General features: G+C 41.2%; 2 protein-coding genes across 2 annotated transcripts in view; both read left to right on the forward strand.

Annotated features, from left to right (window-relative positions):
• LOC132912772 (sodium/calcium exchanger 3) overlaps positions 1-10,948 on the forward strand; it is a 129,417-nt gene extending 118,469 nt beyond the window's left edge. Inside the window, exon 9 of the transcript XR_009659269.1 lies at positions 57-10,948. The gene's annotated coding sequence lies outside the window, so the exon portion shown is untranslated. The remainder of the gene's footprint in view (positions 1-56) is intronic.
• A 1,235-nt stretch (positions 10,949-12,183) lies between these two features.
• LOC132912797 (maltase A3-like) lies at positions 12,184-20,940 on the forward strand. Its single transcript, XM_060970548.1, has 10 exons — positions 12,184-12,253; positions 17,200-17,513; positions 18,470-18,649; positions 18,724-18,881; positions 18,950-19,084; positions 19,171-19,376; positions 19,458-19,653; positions 19,735-20,189; positions 20,371-20,511; positions 20,590-20,940. The coding sequence occupies exons 2-10, from the start codon at positions 17,348-17,350 to the stop codon at positions 20,828-20,830; spliced, it is 1,878 nt and encodes a 625-aa protein (XP_060826531.1). The 5' UTR covers positions 12,184-12,253; positions 17,200-17,347; the 3' UTR covers positions 20,831-20,940.
• The last annotated feature ends 234 nt before the right edge of the window (positions 20,941-21,174 follow it).

The following is a 21,174-nucleotide window of genomic DNA, read 5'->3' on the forward strand; positions in this document are numbered from 1 at the left end:
ACGGGTGCCCGAGAGAGGAATTCTTTATCTAACTGATTTATCGTTGCTACTTTCAGGACAAAAGGGAAGTGGAATCGAAAGGGTGCGATTTCGCTGGCGAACGAACTGTCTGAACTGTGCGCCGGAAAATCACTGGTAGCTTTCACCCTCCCACACACGGGATGAACAACAACGAACGTGATCGCGTGGCGTTATCGAATGCGTGCATGTGCGTAGGTACCTGAGAGAATGAGCGTGAGAAAGAGAGAACGCAAGTATGTGTGAGAAGGAGCGAATAATTGGGAAAGGAACGAAAGCAGTTAATCACAGGAAAGGGAAGAAGTAGAAGAGAAAAGTGAGTAGAAGAGGAGAAGGGAGGATATACGAGATGGACAAAGGAGAAGCTTACGTGTGCGAGGAAGTAAAGTGAGTTTGCCTTAAACATAACTTAACGTAATAAGACGTACGAAAGGAACGCGTTCTAGTCTCCGGCCGTGGCTCGTACGTTCACGGCTCTTATCAAATAGAATGCAAGATAACAAAAATCAGAGAAGGATATATTATATACATATATTATATACACAGACACACGTACGTATAAATAGCGTATTTATTTAGTCCTTGATGGAACACAGGTTTCTATGGTATTTTAGTAGCGGACTGTATTGCCATTCCTCTTTCGCCAGAGAACGATGTCGCTAATTTTATATAAACGTATATTATCATACGATGCTCCTTTCGGAACGCTCATCGATTCTTTCGCGATCCCGCGATCGCGATAAGTTTTCCGGGCGGCCGTAGAGTTCCGTTATATCGAAAGAAGTCGTAGATCGGAATCGATTTGCATGAGAAAAATCCGAGTCGCGACCTCACGCAGGAATACTACACGTAGATAAATAAGTTGAAGATATATAACCGCGGCGAGAGCAAGGCAATGTACAGTGAAAGCGCAAATTATTCACCGACTCCCTCGCGAAGGGGTAAGATTCTTCGAATAGGAAGACAAACGTTCGAAATTAGAATCCCTCGGACGCTGGCAAGATTCCATTTAAACGAACATCCTGTTTAATCGCGTTATATCGAACGTACTTATCGATTTAGCCAATACGCTGATGGAGTATTTCGTTTCGACCGTGGTTTTGCCTATTCGCAACAAATCGAGCCGTGACTCTCGAACGGAAAATAAAAGGAGAGATAGAAAGTAATAGAAGCGCGATCTCGATAATAAGCCAGCTCGCCGCAACGATTGCTTAGATCGTTACCACGATGAAACATGTTTGCTATTTATTAAGAATTAAATTAGGTAGTGCGACAAACATAATGAGAGACGCGTGCACGGTGTACGGCGGCCTTCGTTCGAATGTCGAAATTTTCATTGGTGTTCACTGCCTTTGATCGAGGGTCGCTTCAACACCTGACGCGTCCAGTAACGTTAAAACAATTGAACGGACATTAGTAGAACGACGTAGAGCACGTACGATGTAAAAGGAAAAGAAAAAAGAAAAAAAAAATAGAAGCATACGAAGAAGGAAAGCGAGCACGCGTTAAAAACAGCCGCATCGACACGAGCAATTGTGAGTTTCTGAGACCGTGTGCTCGAGGTTCGACATTGATATCGGATATCCGTCGGATACTCGAAAAATCACAGTGACTTATTAAACGTTCTCAGTGAGAACAACTGTTCGATTAATTTTAGCGAAACATTGACCGGCCCCACACGTGGCTGAATTTATTGTAGTTGAACGTGTCCTTAACGGCCACTCGTCTAAAAACCTATAGTTACGTAGAGATTTAACTAACACTGCAAAGGTTGTAACTGACTAAAGTATTACTGTATTATTTTCACCGTGCACCGAGGTAATCGAGGAGAACACGTCCGCGATACGAATCAGTCTCGCGATACGGATTCTCATCGACGTGTCCTTGATTCTCGCCTTTCCGTCGTCGATTAAATATAGCAGAGAATTCTGCTGTCTATTAATCTCCGAGGAACGACAAAAATTATCAAGGTCGTTAAAATTTGCAGACGTAGCTGATGAATGATTCACGCTCTGATCGTCGAACGAGCCTTATCTCCCTAGAATCGCGCGTAATTAACAGGAAAATGATAAAAGAGCCCAGTCGTAAAGAAATCGTGATCGTGTTCGTTATTTACGAGCGGATTACGAAAGAGCCTTTAAACGATTTCCAAAACGATGTACAAGGGATAGGCGTGCTTCCCTTTTCGTCCGAGGACATGATGAAATGGCCAATAAGGCAGTGTACCTGGGAAGAATCTCTCGGTAGACGCAAAACGTAGGAGAAGCGGATTTTCACGGGGAGCGAATCAATTCGTGCGAATTCCAAGTCGTTTGCAGGCAGAAAAACGCAAGAGAAAACGCGGCTACGGTTTGAACGCGCGCGCCAGAGTAAAAAGACGCGGAAGAGTGGTGAAAAGATTCACCGGATGGTCAAGCGGAACTCCGACGACCCGGAATTCCGGCGAGAACACTCCGTCAATCTGCGCCGAGCTACCGCGTTTCCGTTTGCGTCGGGTCGAAGATGGAAGCAAACCGAATCTACCACAGAAACAGAGTCTGAGACTTGGAGCTCGTTAATTCTAAAAATCATGTTATATAATCTTGTACGGTACGCTTGATAGAATGTTCGATTTTGAAATCTTCATCGCGTTTCTTCGATGCTTCTCCTGCGAAGAAAGAATTTCACCGTGAGATCACACTCGAAGGTCGTTTGAAGATAGCTTCTGAGTCACTTGGTGGTCGTCGGAAGGCTGCTTCAAATAGCTCGACGTCGAAAGGAATTCAAAGGAAAATACACGCACACTGTTACCGCTGGAACAGCATTTACTCTAGCAGTACAGTTTATACGGTGTCGCAGACACATGGTTGGTGCTCGACGAACGAATACCAAACGCACATAAGAAAATCGAAGCTATCATTCTTCTTCGATGTTTCCATTATCCTGGTAGCGAAGGCTACGACGAATTAGTTTCTTTGACGAGGCTCGAGATGTTATCCGAGCCAATTACACTTCCCAACTTAACGCGTGAAAGAGCAAGAAGTAGCTCTTGCGAAGAAATAGCCTTCTCTCGCAAGAATAACAGCTTTTGCTGTGAAACGAGTCTACCAACGTGTATTTGATCTTTAATCGGGATGCTTGTTTTCAAATTAAGAGGATCTTTTGTACGCTTCGGCTCTAGGTCTAGGAAATCTTTCAAGGTTCGTTTCTTAAAAAATTCTTTGTAGAAAATTGCCCGGAAATCTGAACTTCGTACGTAGCTACTCGGTCACAGTTGGGAAACGATCGAGGAACGATCTCGACGAAGCATAGTACGACATTCCGTGCATAGTTGTCGATTTATCGAATGCCATGCGCGTACATTTGCTTTTGAGCATCTCTAAATCGATTTCGGTGATTCCTGATGGTCCGCGAGAGGGAGAACAAAAAGTAAATCAATCAGAGGAACACGATGTGAAAGTTGGGGTCTCCGTCGAGTTTCTTCCCTTCGATCTGCCTGCAAACGACGCTAGCGGAGTTAAAAAACACGCGATCCCTCGTGAACCTTAGCCAATTACGCGGAGTACTACCTTCAAGTATACGCCGTATAACCGTTTACACAACCCAGCCGAGGGTCTCGCGTTTTATTTCACTCCATTTCGCTCCGGGGGTGGGTTGGGGTGGGAGGGAAATCGATGTTAGTAGGGTGAAGCAAATTTTTAAAACAGAAGAAGCAAAATCTGCGAAAGCATCGTATAAACGACCACACACGGTCGCGATGTCAGCCAAAAAGATCACAGATATACATATGTGTGTATAAAGGAGAAAAGAAGTATATAGTGTATGTATACACATACGATATAGATATTTTAATAAGAGAACCGTTCAAAGAGATTTAATATATATACATACATATACAGATATACATATATATATATATATATATATATATACACATATACATGTATAAGTATACACATACAGTAGGACGTATGTAGACGACACTCAATAGCAAAGCGTTGAAGTGATAAACCGTAAATGGGATCCGAAGAGTTACCAGGTTCTCGAGGTTCGACTGCTGGACGAACGATCGTCATCGATACAAGAGAAAATTATCGAAGCCTTTCGATCGCAAGGGAAACGTCGCCGTAAACCAACAAGAAAGAAAGAGAGAGAGAGAAAGAGAGAGAAAAGAAGAAAACTCGTCGATTTCTGTTCTGAACGAGGTGCTTCGTCGCAACCGTGCGTTTCATCGTCTGGAAACGGTATGCGCGTGAAAATACGTTCTGCTACTAAGTACCTGATTCACCTTTCAATTTGCTTTCGGAGAGCAATTCGGCCGTCTAAACAGCTGTCCGTTGCTCGCTAACATAGCCATTTTACTAACGTGTAACGTTCGATGCTTAACTTTTCGCTCGTATGTACCATTGCAAACGGAATCGTTCTATCGTAACTCTAAACCTCCTTCGCTCCCTTCGAGGAACGACGTCTCCTGCACGTCGCATCGCGCCGTTTTTCTCGCGATCGGACGCGATTCATCACCGGCGATTGAAATTCACACGAGCCGGAAGCTCGCTTGAAATTCACAGGATACAAAATTTCGTAGTGCAAGTACATGGGAAGATCGATAGGGTGTTTTATAGACGTTGCAGCCAGTTGCACCGAGTCGCACACGGAGAAAATGGAAGCGATTGATCAGACGCAATCAAAAGTGCTACGCGTACCTCGACGATCGACACGTCCAGCAGCGTTATCGGCGAGAATTTATGGAAACGGACGATCTCTCTTCTTCGTGCATTTATTCCAATTACTCTTCATCCAGTCTCTCGTGCAAGATCCTTTCAATCCTGTTAAGCGGACTTGCAACAAAACGAATTCAATGGCCGCGTGTTTATGCCACGGACGGTCGTTTGAATTCGCTCGTTTTATTCGCCGAGCGTCGTTTTTCAAGCGGCACTATCTTCATCCTCGTTTTACATTCCTTCCCTTGTTTTTTCCCCTCTTTCTCTTCTATTAGGAGCATCGTCGCGAAACGTCCCCAACCTTGCGAACAAACGAGTTTGATTCTCATCGGGTGATTTCGTTGCATCACGCGGTCGACGCGTGATCACTGGACCGACCGATTAGTTTCTACCTTTTTTCACTCGATGGAATATTTTGAAATTCGTGTCGTTGTCGAACGACAGCTCGCGGATAAGTATTTTTCACTCGTTAGAATTAGAACGAACGCTGATTAAAGGGAACGTTGCCGAGTGCCGTGCTCCTATCGTCTGGCCAAAATTCCAACGTTTCTTTCACCGAATTGTATCGCACTGAAACAAATTGGAAACTCGGGCAACTAATTTCTTAATTGAAGTCGCGATAAAATAAACGATCCAAAGCATTCCGCTCGAACGGAAACGAATAGCCCGGCAAACAAAATACAAGCAGACCACCGGGCAGAACCTCGTAAACCGAAAGTAATGGAAATTATAATGCTCGCTCGCGGCACTCGAGGATTTTCCATTTAATCATGCCTACCGATGTTTGCTGTTTAAGTAGATACTTAGAATCGAACGACAGCGAGCGGAAAATGTGCTTTGCTCTTTGATGGACATTCTCTATTTGTTGGAATTTAAGAAGGTCGTTTTCGCGTGGCCAGCCCCAGCTCCCGTCGACGTCGCGAATCGATAACGAAAACCCTCTGTGGAATTCCATAGAGTCGAGAGAAACTCGCTAAAATTTGTCGCTGATATTGCAAAGGTTTTCAGATACCTTCGAGCGAGTAACATTGATTGCAAATACGCCGCATGGGATGAGAGACATTGCGGGTCGAGCAAAATTGATAGCTCGAATTCGCGTGATTCGATGCTCGTCGGAACCGACGTCTCCTTTGACGCCGATTTCTTTCCCATTTTCTCTCTTTTACTTTGTACCAGGTCCGCTGGTTATACGAACCGCGTATCTGCGGAGAAAAAGAATGCGAAACAAAAAGAGCCTCCTCGAGGCGATCAGCCATCGGTGGCTCGATTTAAACGAATTAGAACAACTAGAAACGCATCGAGCGAACAGTGTTCTCGCGTAGGTTGATTAAATCGAATACTTATGTAATAAAAGATACTTTGTTAGGCGCCGAGCCAACGTGTTTATACGTTTTGTATTTTCTATACAAAGGTGTTGAACGATCGCGACGATTAGTTGAATAGAAATTAGCAGGGTTTTAGTTTAGAAATTGGCATTTCTAGATTACGTACGAAGTATCGATCGGTAGGATTTAGTTGTTATCGAAAACAAAGGAACCAAAACCGGTAGATGCAGATTCTTGAGATATATATAAGACTTGAAAAGACTCGCGGAACGAATTTTCGTCGTTTTATCCGAATATATCAAATCGAATTCTTCAGACCAATTTCCATTTCTGCACTTATCACTTTCAGTCGTATCGAAAACGGTCCCGATGATTCCGTTCTTCTGGTCATTATCAATTCTACGTATCTATATGTATATATATATATATACGCGTATATTACCCAGAGTTGCGTACCTTTAAGGACAATTTCGTTGTTTCTTTATGACAATCACATAGAATCATGTGGCTGCGTTAGTAGTCTGATTTAACATCGATAGCTACCACTGATTATCTATTTTCACTTCTAACATCTTCAATTGCTGTGATTTTCAAAGGAAAAATTAGCTGAAACATAGCTAGTCGATTTTCTAGGTAGCGTTTGTACGCGTAAACGTGGGTAAACTAAGTTCGATTAAAAATAAAAAAAATCGCGCGGACCAGTGGTAGCCAGTTAGTTTCTGGTTATGATTCGGTTGTTGTGCAAATTATCACTGAAACAAGGTATCTGCATCGTTCAATTAATCAAAAGAATCAAACTTTACGGTTATACGCACAGTCTGGACCAGCATGTAATTGCAAACTCGAACAGAAGAATCGTCTATTGAACGCGATATTGTCTCTATAGTTTCTTCGGTATACGCTAGTTTCGACTTTCGTCCGTTGATTAGTCAACTGCATACGCGAAACGACCAACGTTCTACAAAGAGAACCTTCCATTCGGACCAAACAATTCGGCGAGTCGTCGTCTGTGCGCGAAACGTGCAGCAATTTGACGAGAGTGCGGGTAAATCGAACGACTATCGTTTATCGTTGCGACGATTCACGCGCAAATCGGAGACTCGCGAAACGAGCCGACGAACTGGCGTGAGAGATAAAAACGTAACTTTCGTTGCCGCAGCTCGTCGAATCGCTCGTATTTTCTTTTAATCGAAACGTTTCTCCTTGGCGATATATATCGGTGTATCGGGGCTGGCCATGTCTCTTCTACAAATAAAGCTAAACGTACTAAACTTACTATACCCACTAAACGTATCGAGATTTCTATTCCATTTTACTCCCACGAAAAACTATTATACTTGTACACTTTTATCTCTCATTCTCTAAAGTACTATACACGCTATAGGTTAGAACTAAAACAAAAAAAAAAGAAATGTATTCCTATCTATATATCTACATATATACACGAGATCTCTGCTCTTTGATCTATCGATCAACGTTTGTCTTTAAATCGACGTCTTTACTCACCGCTTGCACGACTCTCGTAGAGACACCAAAGAAACATAAAAAGGTGCGTTATTAATCAAACATAAAAGTATATGTAGGACCATTTGGACTCGCGTCGCGCGATAGTATCGTCCTCGATGAACGAATCGAGGATGTCGCGCGTTCTCCAACGGCCCGGCGTCCTCGCGCTAAAAACGAAAAGAAAAGGAAGGCAAAGAGCAAAAAGAAAAAAAAATGAGATTCGACGAGCGAAAAAACAACGGCGACCCGATAGAGAGAGGACTCGCTTCTTCGTTCGCGACGCCGATATAAATAAGAAAAGAGTTATAAGAGGGCGGTCGGGCCGCGTTCCTTAGAAACATTTCAAGAACTAAAGTTGTACCGTAAGATATGAAAACTTTGTAAAGTAGATAGCGGAAAAGAGTGGAGGTGGAGAACGAGGGGTGATATTCTCGGAGAGCGACACTCGCGCTAATGGAGGAAGAAAAGCGTGCGGAACGAAATGGAGAGGTGGATGCACATTGAATCTGAGTTTTCTACCGTATAAGCGTAATGCAACACAAATACTGCAAGCCAGTAGAAATTATAAACGATGTATATATGTATTGTTGCGTTATTGCCTAACAACTTAACGATAGGTGCGTTACTACGATCGGGAGAATTAAACAAATAATGAAAACCTTCTTCTTCCTTGGCATCAGGGACATCTGTCCGATGATTAGGACGAGTGTAGAGTATCGATACCTTATAATTAGCCATGTTGTAAATAGAAGATGAAGATTGCTGATTTTATGAGATTTACGAGTGTCATCGATGCGAGATCGAAGGAGATCGTTCGTTCGACAACCGTACGACTATCGTCGCCGGTTGTTTCTTCGACTTTTAGTTCCTCTCTTCGACCATCGTCGAAATATATTTACGAGCACCGGTTAGTAGAGCATAGAGCACCAGTAAAGCATATGATTTTTAGTTGGAGCGAACGGTTCGCCCGTTTGCTCGCATCGGCGATATTCAAGTTCGTCGTTTCGTTGACCGTTTCCTCGCAGGTCGTTCAGAGGCCTCGAATAATTCTCGCTGTTCGATCGATTGCTAATCGTAAGATCCACGGTGGACGGCACACGTCCCGTTAGCACGTAAGAATTCCGACTAGAACTTAAGCCCATAGCGAAGATTTAAAAAGAAAAAAAAAAAAAAGTAATAAAATCGAGAAGTTGAATGTAAGGTAAAAGAGGAAAAGGAGACAAAAAATATGAAAAAGAAGAAAAAAAGAGTTTACGGTTAAACATAGCGAACACTGCAAAAACGAGGAAACATACTCCGTGCCCTGAGACATTTCACACGGATTCTCCGCTGTTCTTTCCACTCTATCCATCTTTGTCGCCCTTTTTATCCCGTTTTTTTTTCTATCCTCTCGTTCCTCTGATCGAAGGCGATCGATCTGCCACAATGTTGCTTCGAATCGTTGTTGAATCTATACGAACGATTGCTACTCCTGTTCCTTCTTGCCATTTTATTTATTTCTTTCCCTTTCGTATCATTTCGCTAAACGTTCCCTTCCCTCTTCCTAATACCATCCTTTGCTGTCCTTTTCCTTCCTGTTGCTTTGTTCCATCTAATTCCAAGTAACTGTGCGTTTCGATACGTCACGCACGAACTTACGTTATCCGCAACCTTTGCGCCATACAACGAAATGCGATTACGTTTACGTTGCGCTCGTAAAAGCGTTCGCACGATTGTATATCGCTTGAATCGAGAAACTGTTTAACCAACCTAGAGGAGGCAGCCACGCCTGGCGGGAAGGTCGAGACTTATCGCGTAATCGTATTGCCGCCGATACCTCCCTAAGGAGGCTCGAGCAATTAACCCACTCGTACAACGAGATAACGCGATGTACGGTAATGAACAAAGCGTCGCACTCGTTGCTATTACACCCAACTTATTTTGACCCTTTCGACCAACAAATTCGCAGAACAAGATATAACCGAAGGTCACGGATGAAAAACACGATAAACGTTTTACGGAAGAGCAATCTCGAGATTAAACACGCCGTTGGCCAATTCCACGTCGCAATTGTCTTCGCCATTAAATACCGGCATTTTATTGAAAAACTTTTATCAAATTCGCTTGTTCGATCGATGAGTCTCGTCAACGAAGGTAGAAGTATCGTCGATTTGTATTACATTTCGTATAAAGATACTTGTTTTCGGTTACCAAACGACATAAAAGTCAGAGGATGAAGAAAAGCTAACTTATCGTCTATAGTCTTCGAATCTATTACGAACGAGTATATTGGAATTTCCAAAGCAACCGACCTACCGTAAAGTCATATCAATTTAATTCTTCGTCCCGATACGTTTACTTTGAGGATCGCGGCCTCTCTAACGTCGAGCTCGTCTACCCAAATGGGACTAACTCGAGATAAAATCGTTGGCGAACAAAGACTCGATAAAGATGCAAAACGGTGTACCTGTGCGTTGACAAAAAATTCTATATCTGTAGAAGGTCTGATAGTTCAGATAGGTCTGAAAGATAACCAGCAGCCTGGAGGTACACGGTGTCCCATTATGCGACAGTATCGATCTTCCCGCTTCATTCTTCTACTACGAAAAGCGATAAAGCTTTATGTTCCGTCTTCTATATATAATTCCTATTGTACAGGAGAGCAAGAAAGAGCCGGGGTCCGGTTCCTTCACAAATCGTTGTAAGACGTTAAGCCGTTTTATGCTTACGCTCATTATTATTGGCATTATTATATACTGTGGATTCGTCGTTCGTCGCTTGCCGCCATTCAAGTGCTCTACGCGCTTCGATCGAACGAACGTGGTGAACTGTTCGAGGATTCGTTTGTCTGCCCTCCCCCTCCTTGAACGACGCGCAAACGACGAAGAGACGAACAACGTGTTAATTGTTGATGTACGATCTCGTTGAGAACCCCTGAGGAAAAAAACAGATAAGAAAAAGAAAACTAAAAAGAATCGAGCCAAAGAAGCTCGTTGCAAGAACGAGCAGTTAGAATGTGAGCGAGAGGAAGAGTGTGAGAGAGGGAGAGAAAGGAAGAGAGAGAAAGAGAGAGAGAGAGAGAAAGCGACGGAAGCCGCTTGCCTTCGACGCAACGAAGAAATATTCCTCTGGAAAAATCGAGGAGACTGAAGGAAAGGTTAATCGTTAGGCCAAGAATCCTAAGAAACTCGCGTGAAGTCACACAAACTGAAGATACAAAGCCAAAGAGATATTTTAGAAAGAACTCGTTCTACGTGTACGCGATGAAAGACTCTTTCTTCCTCGTAGTCGGTGGTCGATCTCGTTGCTCGACCGCAAGCGGATCACGCGTGCCGAAACAGCATTACGCGATCGACTAAGAAATCAATTAATTGTAACTGAGTCGAAAGTGCAAAATATACAGACATTAAATGTTATTTACATCGGCGCAGCAATTGATTCCGAAACGTTCAAGCTCGGACCATGTTCCCTTGCAAACGCTCCTGCCCACCAAAGCTTAATTACCTCACGAGATCCTGATAGTCCAGTTGGTCGTTCAACTTTCAGGAATAATCCCAGAGCCTCGATAAACCGTGAGAAACTTTCGCAACGAATCGACCGAGCGCACCAACCCCTGCGCTAACCCACCGACCGACCGATGGATTCGTTGAATCATTAACCGACACCTTGAACTTTAATGGACGTTTACGGACACCGCTAAGTGACCCGTTCCGGGAACGACGTGGCCTAATACTGTTTAATAATTTTCATGCCGGAGTCTGATCGCCGTGAAACTTTAATGGATCGTAATGGTTCGTAAACTTAAGACCTTTCGTCGCCGTTTATCACTCTGTCTTACGACCACCTTACCCTCCCACGTCGTTTACATCGCCATCCGCTTTGCTCGTTCGCCATTCGCGAAATTCGGCCAAGTCGACGAAAAAGCGTTATTACTGTCTTAAAACGAACGCCGTTCCGTCAAGAATGTTCCATCGTTTCGGAACAAATGGAGAAGAGAAAATTTTCTGCTCCGTCGTTGAAACGACTTCCGGCTGTCGTGGCGGAGAAAAATGTGAGAAGAAAAGGAAAAAGAGAAAAAAAAAAAAGAACGGGAAAGGGTGGAGGAAAGAGAACGATAGTCCGTGAAAAGGATTAATCGATAATCGCGGCGTGTACATCGCGGCTTACAAATTAACCGGCTGTTGTGCAAACGCGAAAGTACTAATTGTTTTGCAGAAATGCTTGATTGGCTTGGAAATGGTCCTATTGTGTCTCCGGGAACAATGGGTCTTACTCGCTGCTGAATCCTCGCCGATATAATATGTAGGGTGGTTTTAGAGGTGTCGACGCGAGACTGACACGGTTCACCTATTATGGCCGCAAAATGGTCTACGCGATAAATAACAAGGGGACTCGATGGCGTGGCGCGGCGGTAACGAGGCGCGCTCCGAGAACTTGCTCGTTTTATCGTTAAGTAGTTTCCTGTGTTGCACGAATACCGCGCCAGATATCGCGATGTTCGATCTCATTTTCGGCCGGAGAATACACCGCTCTCGTTTCTTTCTTTACAAAGAATTCCCTGAAAATTGTGTAACGCGTTTGTGATATGTTTTTCGATGACTTGTTATGAATAAATAAAGAGATAAGCGAACGTGACGCGTTGAATTATTCGCGGCTAATACGACTAACGCGTGTTCCACAACATTCCTTGAACACCGGTTCGACGTTATCTTTGCCGTTTCATCGGTGAGTTTTACGAGACATGGAAAATCCAGACGAATAAATTCCGCCGAGCGAACCAAAAACCAATCTATTTTCCTGCTCTGCTCTGCGTTTCGATGCATTCGATTCCGATAAAAAGCCGCGGCCCGGTTCTTCTCGATCGAAGGCGAACCGTAAACGTTCGTACGGCCGAGAAGTCGTGCCGAGTTTTCATCGCGAGCAGCCATCGCCGACGCCGTGAAAATTAATTTTCATCGCTTAACAAGTTTCGTCGATGTGTACGAATACTTGATCGGCTTTCATTACGTTCGTCGGAATAATGCGTTCGTTAATAGCGTTCACCACTGATAACGAGGATAATTTAGGTAGAGCGCCTGCCTCCGTGACCATTCAATTTCCCGTAATTCACTTCCGTCCTTCGGAACGACGCGTTTCAGTTTGAAATTCCTTCGTGAATAGCGTTTTTCCGCCACCGCGTAAATACTCGACCGAGTTCGATGAAAGCAGCGGCTACGTCTAAACGTAAATAAACCGCGAGCAATTGCCTTTTTTAATTAGAGGCGACTCAGGGCGGAGAGATATCGCCTGATGTCAGAGAAACCAAGAAAACAGATAACGATGTTTCGCGCTTGAAATACTTCGATAGAAGGCGAATTAATCCCTGAAATAAATTTAATAACGCAATTACTCGCGATTAGCTGTTTTCGTCATGCATTCCCTGTCTGCTGTGACGAACCACGCGATACTCCGTATCGAAATAATTTAGTTGCTTTGCTCAGGCTGCTCGATCACCGTTCCCTGAAAGCCAGAATCCAGGTAATTGGCAAACTTCATTTCTCCGGAAGAACGTGCTCGAGACGCGAGACACGCGACGAATGTATTACACGTGCATAAAGGAAACTGATCTCGCGAATTATACACGTTCGCTCGCGCGAACAACGAAACCTTTCGGGAAATTTTCCCATCTCGCTCAGTCGCGCTGAAATATTTTGTCAACGTCCTAAGTCTTTCGGAATTCTTCCTCGATTTTTTAACAGCTTAAATTAAACCGAACGGAGTATATCGATATAGTCCGAGGTAAAAGAAACATTCAAAGGAAATACGAGCCTCTAAGAAGCCAAATCCATAACGAATTCCCACCTTTCGCGAGTTTTTTCAGTTTTGTTAAGGTTATTCAGTGGATGGAATTAAAGAAATGCGTGGGCAAACTGCAAGGTATTGAAAGTATATATATTGTGAATAGTAAATTACAAAATATGTGGTACTATGTAAGCCGATCCAGATCCTCTCGCTAGCAACGTTACCCTGAGACTGAAACAACTGCCGAAACCAACGTCGCACGTGTACCGCTTATGGTCTTTCCTCGACGCATTCTTTTGTCTATGCGCTTTCGAAGACCTTAGGCGCTTGAGAAATCGAAGACCAGATTTTTTTTTTTTTTTTTTTTTATTTTATTTTGGTTATTTTACAATTTGTCCTTGCGGACATTTGGTAAAGTGTTATATCTTGTTGGTGAAGAAAAAAAAATATAAATAAAAAATAATATAGCATGTGGGCGGCTACCCCCAGCGGGGTGCCAGCTTCTTTTTTTTTTTTTTTTTTTTTTTCTAAGTTATATCTTTTATGAGGTCTATTGGGTTCGAAGACCAGATGTAGAGTTTTCTCAGAAGTGACGATCACTTCAACAAGTTTTAATTATATAGATGCGCGATTAGTATTATTGAAGAAACGAATTATCTGCTTGGAAAGATTTGATTCTCTCAACTATCATAACGTTTCCACTCCACGTTTTTCTTTTCTTTGTAGAATTAATCGATTTCGAATTGTATATCGAAACGATATTGGAAGTATTGTATTGGCAACTAATTGCGGATTTTGTCAACAAACTTAACAACCGGAATGTCCTTGGCTGTCGAAGTTCCTCGAGTTTCCCCTTCCAAAGTCACAATAATTCGTTCAGCCTAAGCAAACATCGCTATTAGCGGTTCGAACGTCAGACGTTCTTCCTGTTCGGAAATATTGGACGAAGTAAGAAATTTCCACGAGTTAAAAAAGTAGTTGCAAGTAGAAGGGACGAATAAGAGTTAATCTGTCCTTCGCTGGCTTCATCGAGAAAGAATTTATTCGTCCGTCTGTGGGCGTATACGTGAAGAGCAAAGAAAAGAATTCGATCGACTACTGGGTTATCTGGCACTATGCAAATTGCACACAGTTAGTTTTCTCTTTTTCCGACGTCGAGAAACAAACGATACCCCGCTATACACGAACAGTCGAGAGACGGACAGATCTGAATGGACACAGAGGATGGTCTTGTCACTGTGTTCTCCGTCGAGAACACAACTTTCCACCGTTTTTTCGAATTACACCGCCACCTGATTACTCAAAAGCTGGTCCGCTGGTGGTCCACGAGCTGCAACGTGCAATCGAATACCATTGGGAATCGGAAACCGAATACGATACATGTAAAATATCGGGAAACTCGGCACAAGGTACGTAACTGCGACAGTACAAACAAACTTTAGGATTTATACAAATTTATAGGTTTATTCCACCTGTGATAACATCGATTCGTAACAGCGACGCGATGACCAGAGACGGATGAGTTGTACGACGTGACTAACGACTGGTTCCGAGAAAAAAGCACCATAAGTACGTTTTTTGGTAATTTTCCGATTTTACTGACGCTTTATTTTACTCACGAACGTGCAGAATTTTAACGCGACGTGGTTCAGAATGTAAACGACCTATCGAGTTCGATGCGTGCAAGTCTTTCAACCCTTCGCACTCTAAATTTTATTTCAATTTCGTTACCAGTAGCTCCCAAGGCTTTTAAGTGTTTTATTTGAAATTTACTGTAACTAAAAAATAAGACAATTTAAATAAACAAAGGAAGAAAGAAATACACTCAAATACCAGTTCTATTACTATTGTTGTATTTTCTAATTTTTAAGTGTAGGATATATCTCGAAACAATTTCCAGGACGCAATCCTGGTTTTCCTTCGCACGTTTCACAAAAAGACGTGCAACTGAAGAGTCACGCTCGACATACGAGTGCAAAGGGTTAAGGATGGCTGATAAATCGACAAAGTGTTTGCGTAAAAGCGAGGGATATCATCATTACGACGAGTAACGTTAACAAGATTAACAACGTTAAGAAAGAAAAGCCTGTGTAGTTGCGTGTAAGAAATAGCGAACACGTTCTTCTCAGCCGCGATCTTCCAATTAATTCGAATACGATCGCGAGAAGGATCGGATAATCCAACTTGCCGCGTTATCGATTGCTTGCTGCAGCGTGTTCCAATAATTCGCGTCGGCACGATAAATAACCAAACGTTCGCCTACCCTAGTAGCTTAACCAATAGCCTGCTCTCAGCCGAATTATAGAGGGTATTTCGGATGGCATCGATTATCTTCCAATTTACAATAACTGGTGCGTATAAAACGAGACAAATAAATCATCCATGGCTACGTGATACGAAATTGGGGTTCGTAAGAGGCTTAGGCGATGAATTACGCGACGCAATAAGGCATTCCGAGGTAGGGTTGGTCAGGTGAACGTTCGAGAGATCCGTTCGAGCGCAGCCAAACGGGTTAACCGCGAGAATGAATTACCGCGAGGCGAGAATCGCGTCGTTAGAGCAGGTGGCTCTCGTTGAAATACGAGCAGGGAAAGGAGGTGGTATATTTTTCGTATGGCGAAAACGCCATGGCCTCGCCTCTTTATGCTACCACGACCGAATTAAAACAGCGCCGCGTCGTGTTTTCACGTGTTGCAGGCGGAATTTTAATTAAGCGCGAACCGATGAAATTTAGTTACGCCAAACGTACGATTTCGAGAGGACGTGGTGCGCGCTAAAGCAAAGAGAGAAGAAAGAAAAGTGGAATACGAGGAACGTGAGATATTTCAGGCTGTCGGTGAGCGATCGAGTGATTTGCATTTTTAGCACACGATGGATCGTTTATTATTGAAAAGTAACGTATCTTCTGAGCTGATACATCTTAATATATCCAGCGATAATATTTAGAAGGTAAGTCAGTTTCCTTTTCGACAAAGTAAGTCGTCTATCGAGATATCATCTTTTAAACACGGACTGACGTAAAAATTTGAAGATTAACAAATAGACCCATCGTACTTCTTCCGTGTGATCTTCGTCCCGTTATTCGCGAAGCGATCGATGCTGTATCTACCTGATCGTTTGAACTCTCGTCAAAAATGCCGGAATACCGAAAGATATTTTACTTGGCGAAAAACGCAACATCTCGTGGAGTGTCATCGGTCGATCAGGTTCCGCAGCTGTATTATGTCAGGCATAGGAAGTTTCCACGTAAAATACGAAAGTTGCGACGTTTAGGAAAATACCTGAGGCAGATAAAATTGTCGCAGAAAATATATCTCGTTGTATGAATTTGCTACGATGAAAAGGATGCGGCTTCGGCTCGCTGCAAGTTCGCTTGATTAAATTTCTGATTAGGAATAATAATCACAGATGCCGTGAAAAACGTTTAAAATCACGAGTGCGGGAGAAATAATAAACAAGAGTATCATAAGCTAGTTTCAATACGGTTTTCCTTCTTAAAGCGAAGCTTTTTAAAACGAACGTGTTGCCCTACTTTTACTAAACGATCGCTGCTATCTTAAATAAGTGGCGTTCCCACTTTTTCAATTTTAATGCGTAACTCTTACTCTTTACTTACGAGATGACCCAATAAAAAGGCAGGAAGAAATACATTGGCTTTGTATTAAACATCATATCTTGTCTAGACACGCCAAATCCTAATATTTATCTTGTTATGGCCGACACATTTTACAATTGCACCCCTTTTCTCGATATAATCGGTACCAGATTTTCCTCTTTCTTTGCTCAAACAAAAACTACTATCGCGATCGGTGATCCGCCACGAGCAGCGACAGGAATTAAAGGAACATCTCTATTCTCTATTCTTAACGTAAACAATGACGCGTTTTCAGTATATATGGAGCAAGGAATAAGCGCGATAAGGACACCGGAATCATCGTGATAACGGCAGATAAAGCGATAACCTGGTTTCTGCCAAAAATATATATAACAGGACGAAATCGCGGATCGAGAGTCGAGTTTTGTACATCGATTGACGAAATGCATCAATTCCGTGGAATTCTACTGTTGGTTTTCGGACTCCTGGCCGTGGGATCGACTAGTTCCCAGTTGGTGGACAAACAATGGTGGGAAACCGCTTTGGTCTATCAAATCTGGCCGAGAGGATTTCAGGATAGCAATGGAGATGGCGAGGGTGACTTGAAGGGTACGTTATGAACCGGAAATTGGAATCTACAGGTGTGTTTGATCGTTGTGGTTTCTAGATTCCGAGTATTTATGCATATCGGAGATGCATGAAACGTGGGAAAGTGTATATAAAATATTATGGAAGGTAGAATACTCGTTGTAATATTTAGTAAAACGAAACTATGGCTAGTTTTGTTGGTAAAAATATGAACTTGCATAAATATGTAGTTTCTAGTGGTCGCGGATATCGTAAATACGAAATAAGTCGTACATTCGATAAACGGAAAAGTGTCGTGTTCGATAGTGGGTACATGTAACGAAAGTAAAAGATAATTTCGTAGTATCGTTATCGAAATTCGTAGTAAAAATAACTGTTATTCATAGTGGGATTTTGCGTTTGAAAATTTTGCGGTTTGAATTGTAAACGAGACAGTTCCTATACGAATGTTTGATATCGTTTAACTTGAGATATACAAAACGAGTTACGCATGTATAAATGAAAATTTAGATAAATGTAATATAAGGCCTGTACAATGGTCATGAAATTTCATAGCCTCATAAATCTATTTTTAAAGCTATTGCCAGCGTATCGTAAATGCTAAACGAGTGAAAAATTAGCTTCGCGTTCGGAGTTGTGTTACGGCTGAGCTCGTTTATCGCTTGTTGGTCAAGGTACCAACCGAAGTTACTTCAGATTTCCCGTGTGCCATTGATAACGCAGAATCAATTTATCGCTCGATGGGAATAATTTTTCAATTGATTGATCGCGCTAAATTTATGGGAAACACGACGAGGTGACTTTAACAACAACATCTTTCTACGGAATATACGTAAATAAAAAGCACGTGGTGAAAATATTTTTTCTAAATTTTGAATACGATATATTAGAAATATTTAACTTTAATATCATATCTCTAACTTTTAATTCACATTTTTAATTCATAGTTAATGAAATAAATATCAAATGTTACACAGGTATAACCAACCGGCTGGATTATTTACAAGAACTTGGAATCGACACAATATGGCTGAACCCTATCTACTCATCACCACTGAAAGATTCTGGATACGATATTTCTGATTATACAGAGATAAATCCACTGTTTGGTAATCTCCAGCTCTTTGACGAGTTTGTACAACAAGCACATAAACGTGGTATGCGTCAATAGTTAGTGACATTCTTTTCATTGAATACATATCAGTTTTTTGAGTGACATAAACTATTCCAGACTTAAAGGTCATTTTGGACATAGTACCAAATCATTCAAGCGATCAACATAAATGGTTTCTGCTGTCAAGTCAAAATGATAAGCGATACAGTGACTACTACATTTGGGCAAATGGTTCCAAAGATCAAAATGGCAACAAGATACCACCTAATAACTGGGTAAATGATTATTCATAATCCTTGAAACAATTTTGTCAAATGCTTGCTAATGCTCTCTTTTGATTTAGATAAGCATCTACAGTGACAAAGAGGGATCAGCATGGACATGGCACGATACAAGGCAGCAATGGTATTACCATAAATTTCACAAATCTCAGCCTGACCTCAATTTGAGAAATGAAAATGTGTTACAAGAATTATTGGTAAAGTATTTGTATTATGATAATATTTTATTTTGTAATTCAATAAGAAGTTAATATATGCTTAAAACCTTATTTACATATTTCAGGATGTGTTCAACTTTTGGCTAAAGAGAAAAGTTGATGGTTTTCGAATCGGTGCAGTGTCATATCTTTATGAAGATAAAGATTTAAAGGACGAGCCTGTTGTAGGGAATGGAACCTACACATCTGGTCTGCCAGAGAGCACAGATCTTGTATACAAGTTTCGTTCATATATTGATAATTGGGTAAAAGAGAATAATGCACCTTCAAAGTATGTATAGAGATATCACAAATTTCACCTTAACTTATTCTATAGTATTTATATTAAAATATTGCAACTGTTAATTCACAGATTATTAATTGCAGAGTCTTATGACTCTGATGAAGTGTTGATATCGCTTTATGGTAATGCTACGCACAATGGAATTCCACCCTTTAATTTCCAGTTTATTACTTCTGTTCAGAATACAAGCACCGCTGAACATATTAAAAATGTTCTGGAAAACTGGTTTAAGAAACTTCCAATCAAAGCAGGCACAAATTGGGTGGTAAGGGCACATATATTGCTACGATCATCTCTCATTGTTTGCCTAAAATTTAAATAGATATGTCTATTCTTCTAATTCTAGCTTTCCAATCATGATACTTCAAGAGCAGCCTCAAGAATTGGATTGAATCGCGTTGATGGACTTCATATGCTTAGTCTACTGTTACCTGGTCAAGCATATACCTACTATGGAGAAGAAATTGGAATGTTAGACAGAAAGATATCATGGAATGAAACAATCGACCCCATGGGTTGTTCGAGGTCAAAGGAAATATTTGGAAATTATTCCAGAGATCCTGCAAGAACACCAATGCAATGGGACTCTAGTACCTCAGCAGGATTTTCATCTAATAAAACTACATATCTTCCTGTTCATCCAGATTATATAGAAAGAAACGTCAAAGCACAGCTAAAAAGTTCACAGAGCAATTTGAAGACATATAAATCACTTGCTACTCTTAGAAAAGATAAAGTATTCACTCATGGAAATTATGAATTTGCAACCTTAAACAATGACCGCGTATTTGTCTTTAAAAGGTTTGTAATGCAATGACATACATATATGTAATATTCAAAATTATAAAAATTATAGTATGTCAAAAATAAATAAATATATTTATATTTATATTTATATTATTTATATTTATATTTATATATATATTATATCTAATACATTACATTATATATTCAATAAGTATCTAATATTATTTTTTATTAGATCTTTAGCAAACAATCCTACATATATCATTGTTATTAACTTGGGTCTACGACAAGAAATAGTTAATCTAACGTCGGTGTATCCGAACTTAACAGATCCGGTAGAAATTGCTATCGCATCCAGTAATGCAGTTAACATTACGTAAGCAAATATCATATCAAAAGGGATTAACTGCCGAATTCGCGAGGATAACTCGGAATATTTAATTCCACATTTTAGGTCAAATATTTCGGCGCAAAATGTTATACTCACGGCAAATGCAGCATTTGTCTTGAAAGCTGAGGATATATGCAATTGTGAATCATCTACAGAACCTGGAGGAACTACTACAACCGCAACATCTTCGACTCCTGAAAATACAACAGACAAAAATTCTGCCGTTATTTCCTCCTCAGTAACATGGTTAATAACAAGTATAAGCATCGCAGTAGTGTTATTGAATATTTTAACGTTTCATTGATCCAAATTTTGTAGAATAAAAATTTTAGTTATGAACTTGTATAAAGCGATTATAATTAGTACTTAAGCGTTCCTATATTAATAAGAGGTTTTGTCTAAAGTAACAGCAAATGTATGTTCAATTCACCCTGCTTTACATGAATTAATATATAAGTATATCCTATAAATAGGAAGTCTATTTTTGTCAAGAGAGGCATTGTCCTCAGATGTTAACATTATGGTTATGAAGTGCTGTCATAATTTATATTAATGACAACACAAATACTCTCACTGTTCAAATACGTTCACAAAGCTACGAATGTGTTGAATGACTCATAATAAGCTAAGCAATGGTCCCAAGTGAAT

The sequence above is a fragment of the Bombus pascuorum genome, chromosome 12 (genome assembly GCF_905332965.1).
Source record: "Bombus pascuorum chromosome 12, iyBomPasc1.1, whole genome shotgun sequence".
NCBI classification, from domain to species: Eukaryota; Metazoa; Arthropoda; class Insecta; order Hymenoptera; family Apidae; genus Bombus; species Bombus pascuorum.

What these genes read in the sequence shown, in the direction of transcription:
- LOC132912797 (XM_060970548.1), top strand. Translation starts at nt 17,348, where the DNA reads ATGCATCAATTCCGTGGAATTCTACTGTTGGTTTTCGGACTCCTGGCC. An exon ending in ATGTGTTACAAGAATTATTG is followed by an intron (nt 19,085 to 19,170) that starts GTAAAGTATTTG and finishes TACATATTTCAG; the next exon opens with GATGTGTTCAACTTTTGGCT. An exon ending in GAGAATAATGCACCTTCAAA is followed by an intron (nt 19,377 to 19,457) that starts GTATGTATAGAG and finishes GTTAATTCACAG; the next exon opens with ATTATTAATTGCAGAGTCTT.